General features: G+C 38.8%; 1 protein-coding gene and 1 long non-coding RNA gene across 3 annotated transcripts in view; both read right to left on the bottom strand.

The window, feature by feature from the left end:
- Positions 1 to 623: 623 nt before the first annotated feature.
- On the bottom strand, positions 624 to 6,545 carry LOC106938565 (uncharacterized). The gene is made up of 3 exons (XR_001422651.1): positions 6,535 to 6,545; positions 3,175 to 3,177; positions 624 to 847 (listed from the first exon to the last, which is right to left on the bottom strand). It is a non-coding gene; the product is annotated as an uncharacterized LOC106938565 (long non-coding RNA).
- A 6,885-nt stretch (positions 6,546 to 13,430) lies between these two features.
- olfm2a (olfactomedin 2a) overlaps positions 13,431 to 23,380 on the bottom strand; it is a 50,880-nt gene continuing 40,930 nt past the window's right edge. For both annotated transcript variants that reach the window (XM_015020633.1, XM_015020626.1), the window contains exons 3-6: positions 19,975 to 20,130; positions 17,171 to 17,390; positions 16,088 to 16,194; positions 13,431 to 14,432 (exon numbers count right to left, since the gene is read on the bottom strand). In XM_015020633.1, the coding sequence (XP_014876119.1) occupies positions 13,758 to 14,432; positions 16,088 to 16,194; positions 17,171 to 17,390; positions 19,975 to 20,130 (1,158 nt within the window). In that variant the 3' untranslated portion in view covers positions 13,431 to 13,757. The remainder of the gene's footprint in view (positions 14,433 to 16,087; positions 16,195 to 17,170; positions 17,391 to 19,974; positions 20,131 to 23,380) is intronic.

Here is a 23,380-nt window from a genome sequence, read left to right as displayed (position 1 = left end):
GGGGCCAATATGCTGAAGTGGCCCTCGGTGAAATTGAGTTTGACAACCCTGCTGTAGATTATTAAAATCCTGACAAAGTCTCCTGACTTGTTTTGTCCAATGGCTTTAGCAGAGACTGCTTTGGCTCAGTCTTGGCTGACAGTAAATCGAAATTCTTAAACGCGAAGGCCATATGGCATCAAAATCTGCTGGCAAGATCTGCACCTCCGATGTTTAATTTAGTCAGCACTTCTGTGAAGCCAAATTCTGAGTCGTTTTACAACGGCTTTACACCCCCAGCTGCTAAACTTTTTGTATTAATTGAGTCGTGACTTGTGTTACGACTGGCATCGTAAGGTTAATTAGAATAACATGAGTGTGCAGGTACCCGTCCCTGATTGGTTTTCCAGAAGACGACGGAACGTCTAATTGGCTGCTTCCCGGAGGTGACGAATATAAAGGCTGCTGAAGCGAACTTCCTGGGTTCCATCCTCGACTTATCTCCACCGGCCACACCCCTTTCCTTTGTTCGTCTGTGTTTGAGTTCTGGAGTGTAGGAGTGAGCTGCCGTTTGTTTCCTTAGTTTTCTCATGTTTTTCTTAGTTAGGAAGGTAAGTTTTTGTCTTTTGGTTTATTTGCTTTCAATTAGGTAAGTTTCTGTTACTATTTAGGTAGTTTCCTTTTGTTTGTTGTTTTCGGCGATAGCTCACTCTGAAGCCAAGTACTCCAGTGGTAACATCTTTATCAAATACATCTTTTTAAAATAAATAATTATCAACTATTCAATTTTGTGCATGTCGGTTGCTGAGATCAGAGGAGGATGGATCCTTCATGTTGCGACCTGGCCCCCCCTAGACTGGTCGTAACACTCGAGAAGGTAAGCTCATCTAAAGAATCATTAGAGGAACCGAGCCTGTGAACAAAGAGATTTCAGAATAAACCACATAACTGGATCGCAACAAGCATTATTTAGCATTTGTGATAACTCAAATTAAGTGATTTCTGTTTGCTCAGAGGAATTTTTGGCTAATGCATTGTTTTCATTCAACCACATTGGAGGGTTTTAGTGTTGAATGGTCTGTTTAAGGTCACGCCACAGGACTCCAAGTCATTCATTGGAGAGTCCAGTTCCATTTTCCACACTCTGAGGCTGTCATTTTCTGCTTGTTTGTTTATCGTTTGCAATGACTTTAGGTGATGTTTTTGAAGAATGCTTTACCAAATTTGAATTTCGAGCTTTTGAGCAACTAATGTGGCCGTCAGTAGGGGATTACTGTCTTCAAACAACTCAGAGCAGAGAATTTATTTATTTTTTTGCCTACAGTTGAACATCTTTACATCTTCATCCGCAGCTTTGATTCTCATGTTGTTTACTCTGTCGTATCTCCCCCCCCTGCGTCAGAAGGCGTTTTGGTGTCTATATTTTGGAGTTTTCCTTTGCACTTGTGGCTGTGTTTGATCTTTTGTGTGGCCTGTATGTATACCGCTCCTCGTCTTATGTGAAAGTCAAGAACAGACTGATATGAATAATTGAAGAGCCGCAGAGATACTGATTCTTCCCTTGTACTGAATCCGACGTCCCAGTAGCGATAGCCGGTTTGTCTGAGCGCCACAGCTTTACTGATTCCATCATATGCTTTCTCTCATCTTCCCTCCCTAGAGATCAACTTCGGCTTAAATCACTCCACACAATGGCTCTGACAGAAAATTAAGATTTTCTGCATTGCTGCAGCAGCCCGTATAGTTTTCAACCGTGATCACACTTGTCTCTCACTAGTTTCCCTCTCTCTCTCTCTTTTTTCCTCCTCTCATTTGCCAACCTTACTACTGCTTTCTTTCATCTGCTGGGGATTTGAAAAAGGTCAAAAGGAGCCTCCCGGTAATATGACATGTCTTGATTGCGGTTTGGACATCTGTGTCCTTAAGGAAATTGAATTGACCAGCGGTTGTGTCTCGATGCAGTCAGCTCGCTGAACTCTGTCACCTCCCTCTTATCAGCCGAGCCCCAGACTCAGTCCGGCCATGCTGCCAGGTCAGTTTGTCTCCGTCTTCATGTCCCGGTCTGAACAGGAATGTTACGGACATAAAGACATTTTAAACGGATGCCTTCAGAGAACCAGAACGAAGCATTAGAGTTCAACGTTTTTGCATACAGACGTGGGCTATGTTTTTTTTTCTTTCTTTTTTTCCTCCACCATGGTTTCTCACTGTTGTTCACTTGATTACGCTTGACTCCTCTTCTCCGCCTTTCAAAGCCACTTCTATCCCACTCTCCTCTCATCTTTTCACACACCTGACTGTTGGTCTGTTCATCTCCTGCTTCTGCTCTCTTATTGTCTCCTTATCCAACACTCTGTCTACTTCCTCCAACTTGCCTGCGGCTCATTTTCTCCACTGCCCCGTTCCTCATCTTTTTTTCCTCCATTCCTCTTCCATGCTCGATTGTAAACATAAAACTCATAATTGCTCCCTGTGGCCCTTCGATTTCCAAGTAATTGCTATGATGATGCTAGCTGGTTTACTAATGTCCCCTGTTTTTGAGTCTGTGCCCAAGGTTATTTTGGATCCAAAACAAAAGGAAGCAAATAAGTAAACAAGTGAGGTGTTCTCGCTCATCTCTCCAGAGGACACCTTTGTTTTGACTGTTCTCCTCTTTGCTTATTTAATTGATAGGAAAAAAAAATAAAAAAAATTGTTGTCATTTTGAAGAAAAGTGTTTTGATGGAAGCGTTTCTGCGAGTGTCTCCTTTACACGTACGTGCCAGAAAAAACAACAAACTACAGCAGCAGCCTGTCTTTTTTCATTTTCTTTAGCAGTGCGTCCCTGTTCTGAGACCTCCTTTCCTCTTGAGTGTGCGTCAGTGTCCTCTCATATACAGCGAGCTGCGCATAAAACACACACCGCGGACCCGCCTGCCGCTATCAGGAAATTTAGTGCTGTGACAGAGCTGCTCCTCTGAGACTGCAGCACCGGGCTGCTGTGTGACATCACCTGTTGCCTTCACTGCGAAACTCAATCATAACGTCTCGGTGTGAAGCTTCAGACACATTGCGACAGCGAGGCAGAGGGGTGATATAAAGATCCTGGCTCCCCTGCGTCCCGGCGCTGCTGTGGTGATGGATGACCCTGTGACTGCGGATCAGGGTGGCCTGCCACAGGGGAGCCGGTGTCATCAAGCACCCCGCCCACTACACCCCCTACTCTCCTCCCCCCCACCTCCGTCTCCCTTGCTGTGATGAATTCAAAATTGATAAAGACCTATTAATATGCACAGACAGAGGGAAAAATCTATTGACTACCTCAGCAGCTCCTGCTGCTTGTTTTGGGGAAAATTAATTTAATAACTGGATGTGTGAGGTGCCCTGATCACAGCACTTGCTCCAATTTGCATGTTAATGCAGCACGGTGTGCACGGCTTGCAATGTTTATGGACTGGTGGGGCTGAGGCGTCTGTTTTTTTTAATTATCTCAGGAAGAGTCGGGGCGGGCCCCTTTTTCCTCTCCCTCAATCTTGTTGCTGAGCCTGGAAATACCAGAGTTTACTTTTGGAAAATTTCTGCGCGTTTCATTAAAAAAAACAAAACAAAAAAACCTGTTTGAAAGATTTTTTTCTGTATGTTGAAATGAAATAAACGCAATAAGGGCCTACGTTTATTGATTTGTTTTTCAAACATTTTCATTGTGAGCTTCTTGTGCTTTGTTCTTTTCCCCATAAATGAATAGCTAAACACTTATTATTGTCAAGGTCTCTATATTTTAAGATATGTGTGAGGTATGAGGTAAGCGTTCTGTGAAAGTGTTTCCATGATGAAGATGAATGCAGCGCTTAAAGTTGAATATATGTTCTTAAGGCATGAATAATGGAGCAGGTAGCATTCTAGGCATGCTCTCCTCAACTTGGAGCAAAATTCACTCACGTTGTAGGAAGGAAGAAAGAAGCAGATTCAACAAAGAGGGAAAACAAACAATTGTCTGGACTTTGAAAGGTTTCCGAGTCACAGCCGAAGCAATATGAAATCCAGTGAGGAGGGCATTAAGAAGAAGGTTAGAAAAATGTGGGGCCTATTATTAGATATCTACCACTGCAGCATCGGCATGTCATCACAAACAAACAAAAAAATATATATCTATGCATTTTGAGTGCTAGAAATAATGCTAGAAATACACAAAATAGAAGTAATATATTTTTTAGTCACTGGACAAAACAGTTGGGTATAGGCTTTAATATTTCCTCCATTATATATAAGAACTCGAACAACAAAACACACCTGCAGCAGGTATAAAATAGATTCTCGGTGTGTAAAGTTTGCATGTTCGGCAGCTAAACCTCGAGCAACTTATTTGACTTGCTCACCCAAATTTTTCTTTCTTCAAAATCACTGTTGGCCAATAAAACTCCTAATTAGACAATTAAAAGACTTATCTTCTGCATGACTTTGGAGAATTAAACAGAAGAAGCTTCATCAGTTTTAGAGTTGTAATCAGCTCCCGTCCCATAAAAAGCCTCAGTCGTGACCACCAGGCCACAAGTGATGTGTAGTTTTAGTTATGTTTATCGTCTTTGTAGGTACTTGGAGTCAGCATTTTTATTTTAATTAGTAAGAAGTAGATATTGGTTAATTTTAGAAAGGATATTTCAAAATATATATAAAAATTTAAATATCTTCTTTTTAAGCACAGTTTAAAACTCTATAGAAAGGTCAAATTCAGATGAAATGAACTTTAATTCAATTCAATTAAGCTCATTTATATTGCGCCAACTGGGAAGTTTGGAAACGTATAAAAGTAACAGAAGGGTTGATGTAGGAGCAATTTCTTTGTTAATGAAAAGTAAAAAGTTAATGGCAGGAACGTTTAGTTGTTCCTCTCAGCTGATGGCCCCCTGCAGGATACCCATTGGAAAACATTGTTTACATGAAATTTTACTACTGAGACAACCCTAATACCTAACACAAATAAATATTGATGACCACATCAACCATTCGGCAACTTTTTTTAGCGACTTCGAAATCAGGAAACAAGAGTAAAAGCTGAATAATGTTGCGTAAGACAATTATTAACACAATTCAAGCACAGATACTATTAGTTTAACTCCCTGTGGGTTCTGGTGGGGAGAACCTTTGCTCCTAATCACTCTTTCCGATTTCCATGTCATGCAACACATGAATAAAGCCAATTAATTGCCTCCCCAGTCATTCGCCCAATCAGATACTCTGAATTGTAGAACAGAGAGTGACTTTTTTTCTAACTGACCTGAAGGTCATTCTCTTGTCTAACAAAGAAAACCCAAACTTTATCCTCAACATATGTAGATAGTTATCCCTTTTAGAGCAGCACAGGATTTGCAGCTCTAAACACGTGCACATTATATAGCAGGCTATATATTATAGAAATGTTTTTTTGAATGCATGCATCAGAAGTTGGTGGAGTTGGATTTTTGTCATCATGTGAGAAGAATTCTCCCATTCCTATAAATAGATCCTTTGGAGTTGTCTTTTGTTTTCTTTTAAAGGCTTCTTATTTCTTTTTGTACAGACACGACAGGAAGCTTTGTCATAGAAAACTCAAACAAAGGCATCTTTAAGCAAAGGCTCTGTCTATCTGCTTTATCCTTTTTGATTTTCTCCAGCAAACGACAGCGTCTTGTCTTTAAATGCCCCACAACACAGAAATCCCTTCAACACTTGCATTGCGCTGGCATCGCAGTTTCTCTGACATTCTCTTTCTTCTTTCAGCAAATCACTTCTCTTGCTGTTATTCTCCTACTTATGATTCTGAGATTGAAATTATGTGGATTTTATCTATGTATTTCATTGTTGCTCTTGATTTAACTGGCATTTTTAGAGGGAGAACTTTTTTATAAATGCTTCTATCAAGCTCTGATGAATCGATATACTTACCTGCATCTCATGAAAACAGAGCTTCTAAACAACTTTAAAACATGACTAATAGTTTTAGTTTTGTTCCTTAGACATTTCAATGTTTCAGTCTGCTTATTTACAAAAACTTTGTCATGCAAGAGCTACTTATTTGAAGCATTACAATAAACTGAAGTCATATTCCAAGTTTGGTGGTTTCCACTAGTTAAGCAGTGTTTTATCCTTGAAAATGTCAAAAATTATCAAATGATTCATGGTCTATGACAACAACGTATTCATTTGTAACAGATCATGATGTGTACTTTGCCAGGATCAACGTCAGAAGAATTCGATATGCTCAGGGTACAACACCATCAGAGCTCAGATTCTAAAAAAAGTAAAAATATATCCTTTACTCATAAAGTTCTGTTGAAACTGGAAACTAAACAGCAGTGAGTCACAACAAGTACAACACGAAGAGCGCGTGGGGACTGGCAAGAGACAAATTTGTTAAGTCGGATCACATTTTTGAGACATTTTTAATATGAAATCAGGCAACACTGCAGGGATCATTAAACATATTTTAGAAACAAAGCTGGTGTGTGTATATATATATATATATATAGGTGTTGGTAGAACAACAAAAATAAAACAAAAATAGAAAAATAAGAAGAATAGATGGCACAAAACCTTAACTGAAACAAAAATCTAAAGGTGCTGAAGAGTCCAACAAACACTAGAGTGACTGAATAGAAAATGTAGAAACTACAGGATGACTGACCAACACAAAACACAAACAAGATGTACAAGACAGAAAGTTCAGATGGAGGATGATTAAAGCTCCAGGAGCCATAGACTATCCTCACAAGCTAGGTAACATAATGAGACTTGAGTTAATGATAACAAATGACTTAATTTGTCTTTTGAGAGCAGTTAGTGTTTTCAATTTAAATTTTTACCCTGTATGATTTTTCTTCTGGCAGTGGTAAATGGAAAACAGAGTTTAAAATGCACACAACATGTTTCAGGACACCAAGAGGAAATCAAACCAATTAGGAACACAAGAGGAAACCACAGAGTCCTGACCTAGCAGGACAATGACGGACTCTGGCAAGAAACGAAAAGTAAGGAAAAATCTCAGTTTGTTGTAGAACTGCAAGAAACTTTGAACACCAATGCAATTATGAAGTCTCCATCACAAATATGCAATTTTTGGATTTTGGTACTCGTGGGTGGTCCTCACATTGTCTGTGCATATTTACAAGCAAGTGTTTTTCTTGCCAGATCTTTCTGTAAGGCTGTTTAATCTGAAGGATGATTCAATATTTTCCTAAGCTTACTACCAAACCTGTGTTAGGAAGCCGTTTTTGGTCAGTTTGAGTCATCTTTATATAGTTTGCTCCTTTTAAGAAATTAGCACTTTATGTTAATTTGGCTTGAAGTCTGAGTTACAGTCATTCAGATTCACTGCTGTCAGTAGACTCTGGTCATCATAGACTCAGCAGACTCTGATTTAGAGGAATTACGCTTGGCAGTAAAGCGTTTTATTGATTGTGCGCAGGTCCCTCCCTCCGGACATTTGCAGAGACTGTGCTCACAAAGGAATTGCTAAATGTACTTGACCTTAAACTTGAGGATCTTTGAGTGGGTGGTGGAATAGAAGGTAATTTCATGTCTTTTAAATTTATATGTAAGTAACCCGGAGGTTTTGAAGTTGATGATTAATCAGACATCACACCCTGAATAGTAAAGTATCTATTTCTGAAGATCTACTCGCATAGATTTCTGAAATACTAGATGAGTAGATGTGATGATCTCAAACCAAACAGTAATGTTAATGACATGCTGACATTTTGAGTCAAACCTTTTCTATTGCAAAGTAACCGAGTCAGAATAAGGCAGGATCCTAGAACATTAACATATGTCCTCACCGCTATGAACGAAGATAACCAGAGTAAAGACGAAATGCGGTTTTCAATTTATGCTATTTATTTATCAATGAGGAAAAGTGACCTTCAAGCCCGATTGCTGCCAGACTAGTAGAATCAAAACTTGACTCAAAATGACTGAAAAAGCTCCTAAAACCAACAAATTGTCCTCCGATCTAATAAAATTAAATAAAAGTGGAGAAATGGTAATTGACATCCATCAGTCTGGAAAGGTTTAAAAGCCTTTTCTAAGATGTTGGCATGCCAGTGAACCACAGTAAGAGTCATTATCCACAAAAGGAGAAAACGAAGAACAGGAGTGAAAGGCCTTCAAAAAGTTGATCAAGAGTGCCTCCATGACTCATCTCAGAACATCTAAAGAAATATAAGCCAGTAGAGTTCAGTTCATGTTTCAACAGCAAGACAGAGACTGGGCAAAAATGGCAAATAGATATGAGGTAAGTTGTGACTTGCCTCATATCAATTTCAATACTAACTCAGCTTTTTAGGGCGTATTTACACCTGACACATTTGGTTTAAAAGGACCAGAGTTCGCTTCCTCTGTTGGTCCAGACTTTTTATGCAGTGGTGAATACACTGAAGCGAACACTGGTGTTGACCAAGCAACTAATTAACTCTTCGCTTCCAAATTAACTCTGGTGCAATTTGCTGCTGCTTTGAATACAGACTGACCTTGATCTGAACCAGCTACAGAAAAATTTCTTTTTGGACTTCTCAAGCCACTGTTGCTGGCCGTCATGGTAACTACAAGCCCCTCTGTGTTGCTAAGGCTACTACGGCACGTAATGATTGCATTGTAATCGTAAAAACAAAAAGCACAATGTAAATGCAAACTTCACCAAAAGAAGAAAATAAAGTCAGTTTTTGGTTCCAACCAAACAAGTGGCCCAAAGGACTTTCATGGTGAAAAAGGAATATACAATATCAACAGTATACCTCATATTACAATACTGTAAAATGAGAGAGTGAGGTTTGATTAAAGTGGTACAGATGACCACTTGTTTCTGCAGGTGGATTTACTATAATGTTTGTACGCGTTTCTGGAAACCTTTTTACTGCAGCCACATTACCACTGATCCCTGATCCCTTCACTTGACTAGCATTATACTGCAATTAAAGAAACAGACGATGGATCCAAGAAAGCACTCAGTTTAAAGCTTCCTGGTAAATCATTACTGCATCAGTGAAGTGTGCAATTTCTGGACACGAGGGTTACAAAATGGCATCTCCCATCACTGCAGCCAAGAGTAGGTCTATTGTCCGACTCTAAGCAGTAAAGAGATTACAGATGCACGAGCTGAATAATGGTTTAGAAAATAATTAAGCAGGCAGTTGATAAGCAAGGTTTCCAGAAAAGCTGAGTTAATTTGCTTTCCGTTTTGGAAACATGTCATTCTATATATGCATCCTTCACAGCGTTTCTGAGTTTAAACGTGAATATCAATTATCTGAAAGAAAAAAAAAAAAAAGGAAAGCTTTGTTTAACCATGAGGAAGCGATTCTTCAAAGCCTTGCTCGGAGGGTTATGTCACCTCAAGAGGCAGGAAGTTGAAGAAAAGCTGCTTTATTGGGAATCTGAAAGAGGCAAAGTACAATGCAAATAAGTGCTGGGAGGGCACAATTAACGAGGAAGGTGCAGAGAAGAAAAACAGAAAAATAGCAGATATGAAATCATAGCAGGATTTGGGCCCCAGCCCCATCCTGGGGCCTGTCGTTTGGATGATTGGATGGATAGAATCCAAGACATTGGATATTTTTTAATCAAAAATTAGATTCTTAAATTATTTTTTTTATTTTATTTATGCAGGAGTCAGCATCCAAAAGTATCACATGAAAGGACTGCAGCTGTGCTGACATGTCCCTCACAATAAACCTCACGAGGACGGCTCCAGGATTAAAATGTGGACTGGGTTTACTTCTTAGTTCTCAAGATTTGATCTACATCTCTACTACTCTTACATGCAGCCTGTGAACCCCATTAAAGCAGTTCTATTGCTGCCACCTGCACTCAATCAGTTGTTTTGAACTCATAATGCATGTGCATGGCCACTTTGAGTAAATCAAGCTGACAAAGACACTCTGCAGACACTTGTTTCTTTTGGGATTCTGCTTTGCATTAATGAGGTCTGCTAAGGCTGAGGAATGTATGACGAACTTATTGCCTTTGCAGTCCCCTAAACAGTGCACCATCAAAATAACATGCAATTATGACATAGAAGTTGTTGTTAGGCCATTGGACAACATTTTTTCCAAATGCACACTGTTGACAAAGGACATTTGAGGATAAAATGAGCTACTGAGTGATCTGCAGAATCTCTTGAGGCCCTATTTTTCAAGCCATTAGCTTATGTGCAGTGGAAGTCACCATTGGGATTGCATCTTATTATCCATATGCAGACAAATGTTTAGACTGATAGCTGCTGAGAGAAGTCAGAAAGTTCAAAATCCAGTGGCGGATAATGACTGAGAAATTCAAGTTCAGTAATTTCCTGATCAAATCATTTAGGATAATTATTATAATTGCTGAGCTAATATTCACAAAGGGTAGCCTCGCCTGTTTTTTCCCCCCTTTCTTTTGTTGTCATTTATTCCAGAGGGTGCAGCGTGGTTAAAAAAAAAGAAAAAAAAAGTGTGTATAGCACAACCTGTGCTCATTTTGTTGTGTGCACAGACTAGTGGGAGAGCTGCCGAGCCTGTTTCTCAAAGCACTTGGTGATGACTGGTGTCACCACCACTGATAGGAGCCTTTTTTTAGCAGTGGGATAGTTGTAAATTATTCAGGAAGTGAGGGGCTCTAATAGGGATTGTGTAAGAATCTGGTTTAAGATCTTAGGCATCAGAAATGTGATCTGAGTATGCTTTTGGCTCCAGATTCAATGTATAAGAATAAGAAAAAAAGTCTAGCTGAAAGCTGAGGATGGATGAAAACACCACAGATGAGTTCGGGGATTAAACGTGCTTTGTTTTTCTAATGTAATTTTCTATCTGTTGAGCCTGCTGTTAAATTTGAGGGTCGAGTGGATGCAATGTATGTAATATATGTAATTTACTTACTGCATGTGTTTGCTTCAGAAGCTTTACATTCTGAAAAAAATTGATTGGAAATGTTTGTATCTTCTGCTCATATTTTCAGATTTGTAACAATGTTGATGATTTTTACGTATTCTTTTTATTACCTGAGTTTGCACAAAACTTTATATTGTGTTGCCTGATTACATAATTTTGAACAAATAAAATCAAATGCCATGTTCAGTTACTCAGTACTTGAGTCATCTTTGGTCCAAATATGTTTTTATTCTTTCTCTTCAATGGGAAAAATAAATAAATACAAATTATTTAATGCAATTCTTAATTGAGTACAACCTTTGGCTCCTCTATCCACCTCTGCTAATAAAGACAGAATGAACGCAAAGGCAAGTGAACAGAACAAGAAAATTATTCTTCTAGTTACAACGAGGAATAAGACCAGAATCAGAGTCTAAACCAAATGCACAAAAGCCAGAACTCAGGAAAGAACTGAGAAGCTCAGCACAAAGGAACGATAAGTTTTCTTTGATTAATAACTTGAATAACTTGAACATTGATTAATCTAATGATTGATGCATCATTCAAGAATTATGATTAATCTTGCGGATTTTGATGATGGCATGTCCTTTTTGTTGCTTAATGTTTTGTAATTGGTTATTGTGTGATGTGTTTATCTTGTAAAGCTATTTGAAATGCCTTTTTTTATGAAGTATGTCAAACAAACAAACTTGACCTAATTATATTCTTACACATCAAAAACAAGATTTTCAAATACATGTAGTTAATTTTTTCTGCTTCTCAATTTAAGTTTGAAAGTTTGTTGGTTTTGTCACTGGACTACGCTGGGTTATTACACACACACACATAGAGAACTATGGGGTGGTTGTTGATGTAAATCAGATTAAATTGGCTGGGAAAAAAAACACTCAAGTTGTTGTCATGGTGAAGAACATGTTTTAATTGACTGTAAATTAAATTGGCTGTGCTGGTTTTACTTGGTCTACTTTATTATGTTAGCTATGTAACAGAAAAGAGTGGTGGCTTAAAGAAACTAAGACTTTTACCCAGCATAGGCATACTTTTATATGTGCATCTATTTCTCCCTTTGCATATTAGTTTAAACAGTGTGTGACTGCTCACCCTGAATTGGCTCTGGTAAAGGTCCAGAAGAAGCGATGTATCAAAGAAAATATCTAATGCTGTTTTCTTGATCAACTGATTGTCACTGTGGTATTATTGGCTAAAGCTTAAATGGTAATTGGAGTTTGACTCAATATAAATCCATTTCAATGAACTATTTTGAAGTGATTTCTTACTTGTTTAGGATGGCTTTTTCCCTAAGAATTTGTGCCCTAAAAGCTAAATTCAACCAAACATTTTCATTTTAATTATTTGTTTGCTGATGGCGCTTTATCCCTCCGCATTGTCATACCTTAAATGTCACCCACTAAGGTGTATGAAGTCCTAACTTCTCCTCAGTAAAAACCTTATTGAAAGAAAGGTCAACCAGGATAAATAGGATCACCATGGTTACAAAGGATGAGAAAAGCGGGACCTCCTATGACATTTACGTCTTTTTGGTCCACCGTGGCCACTGCATCCTCACAGGCTTGAAACATGAAAGTAATAAAAAGACAGCGAAGTGGGCCAGCTGCCTGCCCTCTTCTATTTACAGCAGGGAGTACCAATGTTTCCTCTTACTGGATTTCCCATGATAAATAATAAAGAATATGCAATGAAAGTTCTGCGGTTCAGACTTTTAATGCCAACAGTGTCTCACTGCGTGCCTTGTGTTTGAGCATTTCCCTGCAAACAGCTCTAGGGAAGAAAAAAAAAAAAAACTATGCGCCTAACAAGATTAAAGCAGATTGGAGCTTGACAAGGAACACTAACTGTGATGTGTCATTTCTCAGCTCAGCTGTAAACACCTTTTACATTTTGCCTCTTAACTCCCGGTGTTCTTCTCAGCCCATCGCACCGCCACCTGCACCTGCACCTTTTACCAGATGTTCAGCTTTCACTTTGAGTTCACCTTGGTGAAATGAGATGTAAGTGGTGGCTGTTGCTGTTAAATTTAACCACATTTGTGTCTGTGGAACAGCACTTTTACTGCCCACAATTCCCGAAAGGCTTTGCCACGGCTTTTTCAAATAAATTATCTCTACGGTTCATGCTTATCTAGAGATAATCTTATCGTTCAGATGCTGTAACCTTATTGTTATGTGAATTAGCATCAAAGATAAAAATTAACATAGCTGCTGTTCAAGTGGAAACCATATTTTAGTCGTTATTTTCTTATATCCTTCCACTGAATGTCCTACTTCCTTCTTTGTGACCTTGCTACCTTGTCTCCTTCCTACCCTTTTGCCTTTATGCTCTCGCCCTCCTTCTTCTCTTCCTTCCCAGTATATATCTGTGTTAACTTTTTTTAATCAGTTTTTATTAGTCAATAACCAATAAACTATTACGTATCCCCTCAGTCCTCACAGAATTTAAGCTGAATGAATTTGCTAGTTAGCTGTTGTCTGATTTTTTTGATTTCTTTGTTTGCTCATTTTGATCTTTAAAGTATTCAGTCCTGCTTTGACACAAAGCAATAATAAAAATTCCACGTCATTAATGTTAAAGTGGATGTTTATTTGTCATCACAGATAAAAAGAACCATGCTTACTCATCACATAAAGAAAAACAGAAAGGCGCTCAGTCTTTAGGTCTTTACGAACCTTTTGTTGGACATTTTTTTTGGAGAATGTGAATAATAGCACTCTATGAAGATTGAAATTCATAAAAAAAACACCCAAGCCTGTACCCACAGATTAAAACCTCGACACCCCCTGCCCCCCAAATCCTCTTCTTCAGACAGTACCCATCTCTACCCTGCTCCTTTGTCCTTTTAGAACAATGATCACAGCATTTTTTTGAGTGGGTCTTTTCTTTGAGCCCTCAGTCTCCAGAAGTCTTAATGACCTGGAAAAGTGTGACGTTATAGAGGACCTGGTGTCCATTGTTCCAGGTGTACAGGACCCTCTCTCTGGGGTTATAGTCCATCATGGAGATGTGGGAGTACTGATTGTGGAAGGGGATATCTGTGTACTCATAACTTGATGTGTTGGTATAGTAGGCAAAGTAGATCTTGGCACCGGCGAGGTGAGAGTTTGTGACGTAGAGTGTGCCACAGATCATAAAAGACTCTCCGGCACTGCGCTTTGGGAAGCCCGTGTCCCAGGTTTGAAGAATCTCCAGACTCTGGGGCTCCAGGCGGCTGATGACAATGTTCCCAGCATTGTTAATGGTGGTGTAAACAGCCCAGAGACCGTTCTCGTCCGCCATGAGGTCAATATCAGAGGAGCCACCCCAGGAGTATGGGAAGGTGTTGTTATAGCCGGCTCCGCTGAGGCTGCGCTGCACCAGCACGCTTCGAGACCGAAAGTGGTATTTGATGATGATGTTGCTCTGGTACTTGTTGTAGTACAGCGAGCCGTTATAGACCACGTGGCCAGTGCCGGCCCACGGATGCGGCAGCAGGTGCTGAACAAAGTTTTGCCCCTTCATGAAATCGCTCATTGTGCGGTATTCTAGGACGCGCCGCCCCTTGAAGTATCCATCCATGGACCACACCTGTCCAAAACAAAGAGCAAACCAAATGGAAAACATTGAACAAAAGGATCCCACTCTGAGGAGCTACTGAGTAAAGACATCCAAATGTAAATATCTAAGGGTTATCAGAGATTATTGATATGTTTTACCTGATACACCTATCTGCAGGAACTCTCTTATGTTTCATTAGAGCTTGAGGCAATGCCTCGGGCAAAGTAAGGATGAGTGTGTGCTGTGGATCTGCTTGTATGAGAGTAAGTGTATTTCTCCATGCAGTTGTGCATACAAAAATGTGTGTGTTCAAATCTATTGATCTTGCCTGCATGCGGGGGGAGATGTTGCCTGTGCTTTGCAGGGAACCACTGCTGGCACTCTCTGCCCTTTCCAGTCCACATTTACAGAAAATCAATGCATTTAGCAACTCTATTTTTTGCCTGAGCATCCTCAGCGGATCTCTCCACTGTCATTGTGTTTCATTCCCTCAAGAAGGAGCAACAATCAAGTATATGATAGATTTAATTAAGCTATTACTGGATTAAATATTGTTTTAATTATTCATTTTGTCCCTGATGGAACTAAGACACCTCTGGAAAGACGGATCTGTGTTCTGGTTGTCTTCTCTGATTCTCTCTGGTCCTGTTCTCCGTCTTTCTTATGTGCAGAATAACCACATTTGCTCTGCAGTAAAGGAGAGAGGAATGGGAAGTAGCTGAGTTCGAGTGGTACATCAGATGAATTATGGAGCAGAGTTTATTATAAACCATTAAGCTTGGTTTCGTCTATGTTTACTGAATGTATCCCTCGAGCTGAGCAGCAGAAAGAGGCTGAGCCAGGCTAAAACTCTGGCACATTCTACCTACCTCTATACTTTTTGTTTATTTGGCTGCCTAACAACATTTTTGCATAGGAGTAAAATTATTCCTGTGAATGTTGATGCTTTTATTACACCAGACTGACTCATAGACATAGAGGGGTAACATCATCTCGGCAAATTAGGAGATTAAACACAAAGATAATCAACACATTACATGTTGAAAATTGCCCTTTACTGAAAGCATAACCTATTTATCCTGTTATGATTTATTGCAGTTAGCAGAAAGGCCAATATAATCTTCCCTATTAAATTTGATCAGCTTCTGTTCCTTGCTAAAAATAGCTAATAATCCACTGTTCCTGCTTCCACATATTTTCTTTCTACCTTTTTTCTTGCTGCGTTCATACCAGCTTTCCTAGTCATACATATCAACATGACATCTCAAATTTAAAACACCATGACTTTTCGCATAAATTCCCAGCAGCCCTCTGAAAACGAGCTAAGTGATTTTAGAAAACTTTATCCCAAACAGATTTTGTGTTTGTTCTTTTGATTAATAAGCTGCAGTTTGAAATGAATGCGAAGGACGGGAGGGAGAGCAAAAATAAGATGCAATTCATCAGTGGCTCAGCTTTGAATTCTCGATTCTCTTTGTGTCTGTCGTATTGTGGTATTCCTGAGAAGTGCAACTTGGACAAAACGATCAATCACTCACTGACAAACAATGACAGTGCCGCTGTGATGGATACTCTTTTATACTGAGCAGCTGAAAGAGCTCAGATGACTCTGTTTATCCTCCGGGTTTGAGTATATCATCATGTGTTTCTTGAGCCTCAAACTGGAGAGGATCTGAGAGACTCACTCTGTTGTCTGAGCTGGGTATCATGGTGTCTGTCATCCAGGAGCCGAATCTTGATCCAGATGCACGCACCGTGATCGGATTGCTGACACCGGTGAGCTTTCCACAACCTTTGAGTCCAAAAAAAAAGCAAAGGAAGTAAAAGCACAATCGTTTATGAACTAAGAGCACAGCAGCTCAAGAAAACATAATACTAAAGAAAGCAGCAAATAACTAAACAAAACATTGTTCATTGTTAGTAATCAACGACTAATTTAGTAAATGTCTTTATCAGTAAAATGATCAAGTTAATTTGTTACATAAAAACACAATCAATTATTCAGTTAGTCTCTTAAGAAAAGTGTTTCCTCTCCTTAGGTTGATGATTATTGGAGCTCAACAGGAACAAAAGGAAACTGTTGGCAGCATGCAGAATGTATATAAGCTCAAGACCTGAACCACTACTTTTAGAAATATTGCTTTAACACCTGTGGAAGCTAAGAGCATCCATTAAAAAAAAAAATCAATATTTTTCAGTGGCTTGTTATAAATAAAAAAAAAAAATCTAATGTAGAAGAAGAAAACAGGTTTCTTTACATTATGTAAAGTGGTAATGTTTAAAATTTTAGAGATTTTGTCTTCAGTTTAATTCTTCAGTTTCTCTGTGCTTCGTTGCTCCTGCAGTGCTGCCTGCAGCCGATGAAGCAAAATTCAAGTACCACTCGTAAACTCCATAACTCATACAAAATTGGGTTCAACAGAGTAATATTGTGTTATTACCTGGATTTGTTACTCTTGCCTTGCCAACAAACTCTCAACCGTTCCCAGTTGTTATTTTACGGTGAATAAATTGCTGGTAAAAATGATTAATAGTCAAATTGCACGTTGGTATTATGAGGAAACAACACTGCAATTTTTATGTAAGCAAATTGGAGAGAAAGCCCAGCACTTGTCTGGAAACGTAGCTTTCTTTTTCAGTATCTGATTTTATTTTGGCAAGACTGCAATTAAGGTTTGTTTTATTTCGTAAAATACACTTAATTAAAATTATGTGGCAAAATTGTCCCCCCCCCCCCCACCCCATCTCACAACAAGCATGTTTCATACCTAGTTTCTGCATGCAAGAGTGTAGTCTGGTCTCCAGTAGCAGGACTCTCTGCCTCAGCTCCTCATAGTCATAGGCTCCCATTTCCTCCTGGATGGCCATAAGCACCAGGGAAAGGTTTCTCACCTCCTCTCGGAGACGCAGGATCATCTTAGCATCTGCCTTGTACTGTTCCAACACTGGCAGCAGGGGGAGCAGTTGGTTTACCTTGTCTTTTACCTCCTAAAAAAAAAAAAAAAAAAGACCGGGGAAGATGCGAAGGAAAAGACAACAGGAACTTGAGAATATGGAGGGGAATTTCTCATTGTTGGGAAATTTTGATGCATCTTTTTAAAGGAGGGAATAAAGTAGACGGAGCCTCGTCAACAATCAAAGAGGAAACATTTGACAATTCAGCAACCTCATCAGACTTCCACAGATGAAATAAGACATTGGAGAAGTTGAAGTTACTTAACTGACTTTTGGTTCACAGTGACTTTGTTCACTTAAGATGGAATTAGTCTTTTACCCACAAAATGGTTAGTATAAAGTAGAGCTAGTATTATCATGGGTAAGTTGGGTTTAAATTACATTCAAGAAGTTAATGTATAATAGGAAATGAGATGGGAATCTTTAGAAACACTTTAATGTTATAGAAATATAATTTTTGGCAGTGGAACAGAAATTGCTTTTTTTAACTCAGCAGTTTTAAGAATGTGTCTTTTGTTTTTAATCTTCACTTGTCTGGTTGATGTTTTTTCACCCCCTGTTATCTCTGCTGTTGTAAGGCCTCTGTTTGTATTCCAATATGTAAAAATTTCATTATGTGGACGGTCTTCCCTGATTGATGGATTCAGAAGATGTAGAATATGGATTACTGACCTAAGCAGAGATGACACGTAAGAAGATGCTGCTGCAGACTCTCTGTCATTCATCCTCTGCTCATCCCAACCAGCTTCTACTTTGCTTCTGCTGTACCTTATCAACACTACAAGTTTGTAGAGCTGAATTGCCTTTATTTATTTATTTTTTTTATCCCACTTTTCTCCTTCTTATCTTTAGTTAGGGAGGTAGGTTTTTATCATTTTGTTTATTTATTTTTGAATAGTTAAGCTTGGCTAATATTCAAATTGTTTGTCTCTTTTTGTTTATTGTTTTAGGCACAAAGTTCACTCAGACCCTACAGCCAACTCTTCTTTCTGTGTTAAAATCTCACGTAAATTAAGGCCTTGTCAAGAAATAAACTGTATGTTGTGGCTGCTTGAGGTCTGATGAGGATGAATCATCTTTATGTTATGGTGTGGTTATTCCTAGCCAGGTCATAACACCCTACTTAGACAACGTCTTATTATCTTAATATGTATTGCAGACAATTTTCGATTCAATTTTGCTCTTTTCTAATTGAACCCTTCACTTAGTCTCCCAACATTCCTCTAAAAACTCTCTAAATCCCTCTTTGTGTAAATTGTCGAACGTCTCTTTGAAGAGGATTTTTAATGACTGTTAACAGTTGAATCATTGTGGTTTAGATATAAATGTATAAATTGGAAAGCCATTGCTTTTACTTTGTTAAAAATTGTTTTACTCCGATTTATTTGCAGCTTACCTCAGTCTAGGAACATGCACCGCTAGTGCTATAATTGGGTTTACAATTTTAGAAGTGAAAAGAAACAACTTGTCCTTAGGCAGGGGAGCAGGAAGCAGCAGGAGAGTCGGGCTGAATTCACACAAGGTGGACGGCTCAAGAGGGAAAAAAGGTCTATCAATAAAGTGTGGCCACCACAGGAGGGGCTGTTTCCTCCTTGTTAGAGTTTATCGTAAATCTGGTGATGGAGCAGCTCTCAGCCTCATGGCGCCACATCATAAATCTAATTTTCACTTTTTCAAGCTGAGAAAATTCACTCTCGTTAATCTCCCACGCTCTGCCATTGGCAACTTTAAACTGCGCACATTTATCAGCCAACCCACTTTGGTCAAAGCCCGTCAATTTTATTTTATTTTTTCTGTCTTTTAAGAATGAAAACATTAGTTTTGCATTCAGACATACGCTTTGGTTTTCTTTCCGATCTGAGTGGCAATCTCAAGCTTTACTGATGAACAGATTAATTTCATAAGCATCTTCATTTCCTTTGTTGGAATGGCTTTCAGAAAGCACACTGAAAAGCTAAACACAGCCATTCATGCTTGTCTCTGTGCTGAGGCATCAACCCAGTGGCAAAATGCACTTAGTGTTTATCAGAGCATCTTTTAATCAAACAATTTTATGGCCCATCTAATATCTGTAAGAGTGTGGGAAATATGGAGAATTCTGCTGGGCAAGACGGCCTGCTGACAGAAAAATAAAAGGGCCTGCTGATAATGGCAGTTAACTTATCTTGGAACAAGATATGGTGGAGACAAATGTGAATATATCTGCCTCAGATGCCAGAAAGTTAACTATACGGAGGAGGAAGAGAGGCTGAGCTCAAAAATAGTGGAAGGGATGTTCAGTGAGTCAGACAGGAAAAAAAAAAAAAAAACTCCCCTAGTGGTTCACAGATTTAATCATCCTGGAGCATGTGAAGCTCTTGATGCACAGTAGATTAGCCTACCTTAGCCCATGACCCAATAACTCATTTAACGCACTGTAATGGAATTACCACTTCCAATGTTTATATGCCAGTCCACCAGAAGTCACATAAAATTTTATTGTCTGTGAAGAGCTTCAAAAATTGCATTGGATCTCTCAATGTTTATCAAGCAATTGCATATCAAGTACATTCACATGATGTATAGCAAATGCAACTCTAGTCACAGAGGGTGACAAAAAAAAAAAAAAAAAAATTACCTGAAAGCCCTTTGGATTGAGGCTCCGGGGATTTTCAGAGGCCACTTTCAGCTTTCCATCGACGACTTTCATCAGACCCTCTGTGTTCTTTACGTACTGGAGATCCCGGAAGGTTCTCAGATCTAGCACCTCCATTGATTGGCTAATATTCTGAACCTGCAGAGCAAACACAATCATTTATGGAGTTGGCAATGTGGACTTAAAATTGTATCATGATATATTATGGCATTTATTGGAATAATGATACAAGTGACAGTAAAAAGTATTTAAAAATGCAGTCCAGTGTTCTTTTAGCAATAGATTACTCTAAAATCCTGTCACTCAAAAAAATAAAAGTCACCCATTGTCAAATGTGCTACTCCTGCACACAAGTAACATTAGGTATTCTAACTGTACTGTTAAATGGCACACAAAAATCATACTCACTTAAATTTTAACTATATAGATTTTTACTGATGCTGTCAGTAAACCCACAGTGGTGAAATAATAAAGTCAGTCATTTTGGGCTTTGTAAAAATAATTATTTAAAGTTCATCATTATCTCGATAAATCATGACCTAAAGCAGAGGTTCCCAAACTTTTTCTCCTGCCCCCCCCCCAGTGGTTTCCAAACATTTTCCCCCCCTCCCCACCTATGGATTACAAATAACTGTCCTATTGAACGATGTGTGTTAGTGTGGGGGAGTGGGAAATCGACTTTTTTGGGGACAAAAATGAATGTACGTAGCTGAACATAGACATCAGTAGCCTACAGGCTATTTGTTAAGCTTAAGGTGCTGTATTGATATTAGCTAGTCATCTTTTAGCTAACATTACCTGCATCCAACAGCTTTACTCAACTGAGTCTGTTAGTTTGGGGGGAAAACTGTGAAAAGTTCTATACGTTTTGCTGGTTGGCTGCCATAATTCTAACACACCTGCGTAGCTCTGCCCAGCAGCAGCAGGTCTCCTTCACTGCATTGTAGCACTCATGTTGCGTTTGAGGCGGCTCGGAAAAACAGGTCACGGCATGTTAACAGCAGATTAAACAGTTTTAACTGCTGATAAAAGTGACCAGAGTTGGCCATTCTAAAGTAAAAATCAAGCGCATACAGCGTTCATGTGTGGTTTTTTATTTTATGCAGACGGCTTCCCGTGCCCCCCCTGCAATGGCACGGCGACCCCCCCTAGGGGGCGCGCCCCACAGTTTGGGAACCTCTGACCTAAAGTATAACAAAATAACTGCTCATTCGTAGTTGATATCATAATTTCAAATAAGTCTGGCAGTCAACCAGAAATGCCAAGCACTTGAGAAATATCTCAAAAGAAGTTATACAGTAACTTCTTGTGAGAAAAACCAGAAAAACCATACGTCACACCAATTATCAACTAACAACCAATATGATTGTTTAAAATGGTGAAGCATATTGGGAGGAAATTATAATTAATCACCTATTCATGAGGATGATGCATTACTGCTTATATTTTACCAGAATGTTTTACCATTATTGTGGTCAGATTACTTCAACAGCAGTAAAAATGATACATTATGGTTACACTGAGACTTGTGTAACCAAGGTAAACTATGGTTATATGAGTTCAATTGATTACAGTAAGTTTCAGTTGCTTTTTATTTTGTAAGGCTGAAGTGCAGCTTATTAAGCAAAACCTGGCAAACACTGCATATTCAAGAATTGGGGGGGGGGGTGGATGCCTGGGTGAGATTAATACGACAGTAACTCCTCTTAATACACTCAAACAATACCTAACAGGACAACTTATCATCAACATTAAAATAGCGTCAGACGGATTTGATCATCCATAACTCCAATAATGAATGCACAGCAAGTTACGGTTGTTAATTGGCTTAGAAATTTATCACGCAGTTCTTAAGGTCTAAATGCAATGTTTTTCCTGCCTTAAAATGACTGAAGCACAATAAAAAATGTAAGTTATGTTAGTGTTAAAACAGTTCAAATTAAAGAGTTGGTATTTTAAGTGTATTCATGCCGAGCAATTAAAACAGATATTATAAATTCTGCTCAGTTAATTTTGTACAAGTTAATGGTTACATCCTAATTATAACTGAAAGCATCTTACACTGAAGTAAACACCTCTAAGTAGGCATGTATTGACTCTAAGTTCTCAGAGGATCAGTGGTGGGAAGTAACGAAGTACAAGTACTTCGTTACTGTACTTAAGTACAGTTTTCGTGTATCTGTACTTTACTTAAGTAGATTTAATAATGGATACTTTCTACTTTTACTCCACTACATTTTACAGTAAGTATCTGTACTTTCTACTTCACTACATTTCTACAAAACCGTCGCGTTACTCATTACATCCACGTGGCATTGAGCTTTTTTTCCGTTAAAATGTGAAGTTCAGGGTTTTAAGGTGGCGCCGTAAAATCCAAGCAATGACGTGACTTAGTGTCTGTTGTCACCCATCGCCTCCACCTTTACTCGCGCGCAGCTCCAGACATGCGCAGTGGTGGATATCCGTCTAATCGTCAGTAATATAATAGCGCTGCATAAACCATAAGATATGGTGACATGTAAAATCAGAAGCGGTTCGCTTTCACAGACGGTGGGGACTTCGTCCAACTTTTAGCGTCACTTGGAAGGAAAACTTAAAGAAAGGTAAGACCTGTGGACGGGATGCTAGCAAAGCTAGCTGTACTGACTGAGACACATGGTGCATCTGCAATGAAAAAAAGTTGTCACTCATGCCATTGTGTGTTGACTGAGGTGTCGATATGTCAATATAGTAATATGACATTCAGGAACGATCCGATTCTTCTGGACAGATCTTTACTAAGTCCTAAGGACTGAAGCCTCACTGAGAGCCGTTCTTTGTTCGGTGGTCTTGACTACAACTCTGCTACGTGGTTCCTCGATTGCATGTCTTCCCCCCACACCTTCGTTCCATCCCCTTTCTGTTGGATTTCTTTCTAAATAAATGTCACTAATGAAGTTCATGCTACATTAGGACAGGAAATAAGATGTTTCCATCCCTGAAATTATGATTCATAGAATCACATATCTAAGTCTAAACTCTTACAGAGAATAAACACAATAAGAACATGTTTAATCTGTGGCATTGTTCATTAAAATGGCACATTTATGATGTATTAACATTAAATACGATCAGTTCACTTAATGATATTAGCGATTAGGTTATGTATTCAGCAGGTACTTTTACTTCTATTACTTAAGTATTTTTAAAAGCCAGTACTTTTTTAATTTTACTTATGTAAAATGTTATTGTGGTACTTTGACTTTTACTTGAGTACATTTTTTCCTGTGTATTTGTACTTTTACTTAAGTACATTTTTTGAGTACTTTCTCCACCACTGGTTATTGGGGGGAAAAAATGCTTCATAATGAACAATTGTGTAAACTGAAAAGAATCATTTTGAAATATC

Source organism: Poecilia latipinna, unplaced genomic scaffold, assembly GCF_001443285.1.
Source record: "Poecilia latipinna isolate Pla-1442-1.1 unplaced genomic scaffold, P_latipinna-1.0 Scaffold83, whole genome shotgun sequence".
Lineage (NCBI taxonomy): Eukaryota > Metazoa > Chordata > Actinopteri > Cyprinodontiformes > Poeciliidae > Poecilia > Poecilia latipinna.
This window is presented reverse-complemented; position numbering and strand designations above follow the sequence as displayed.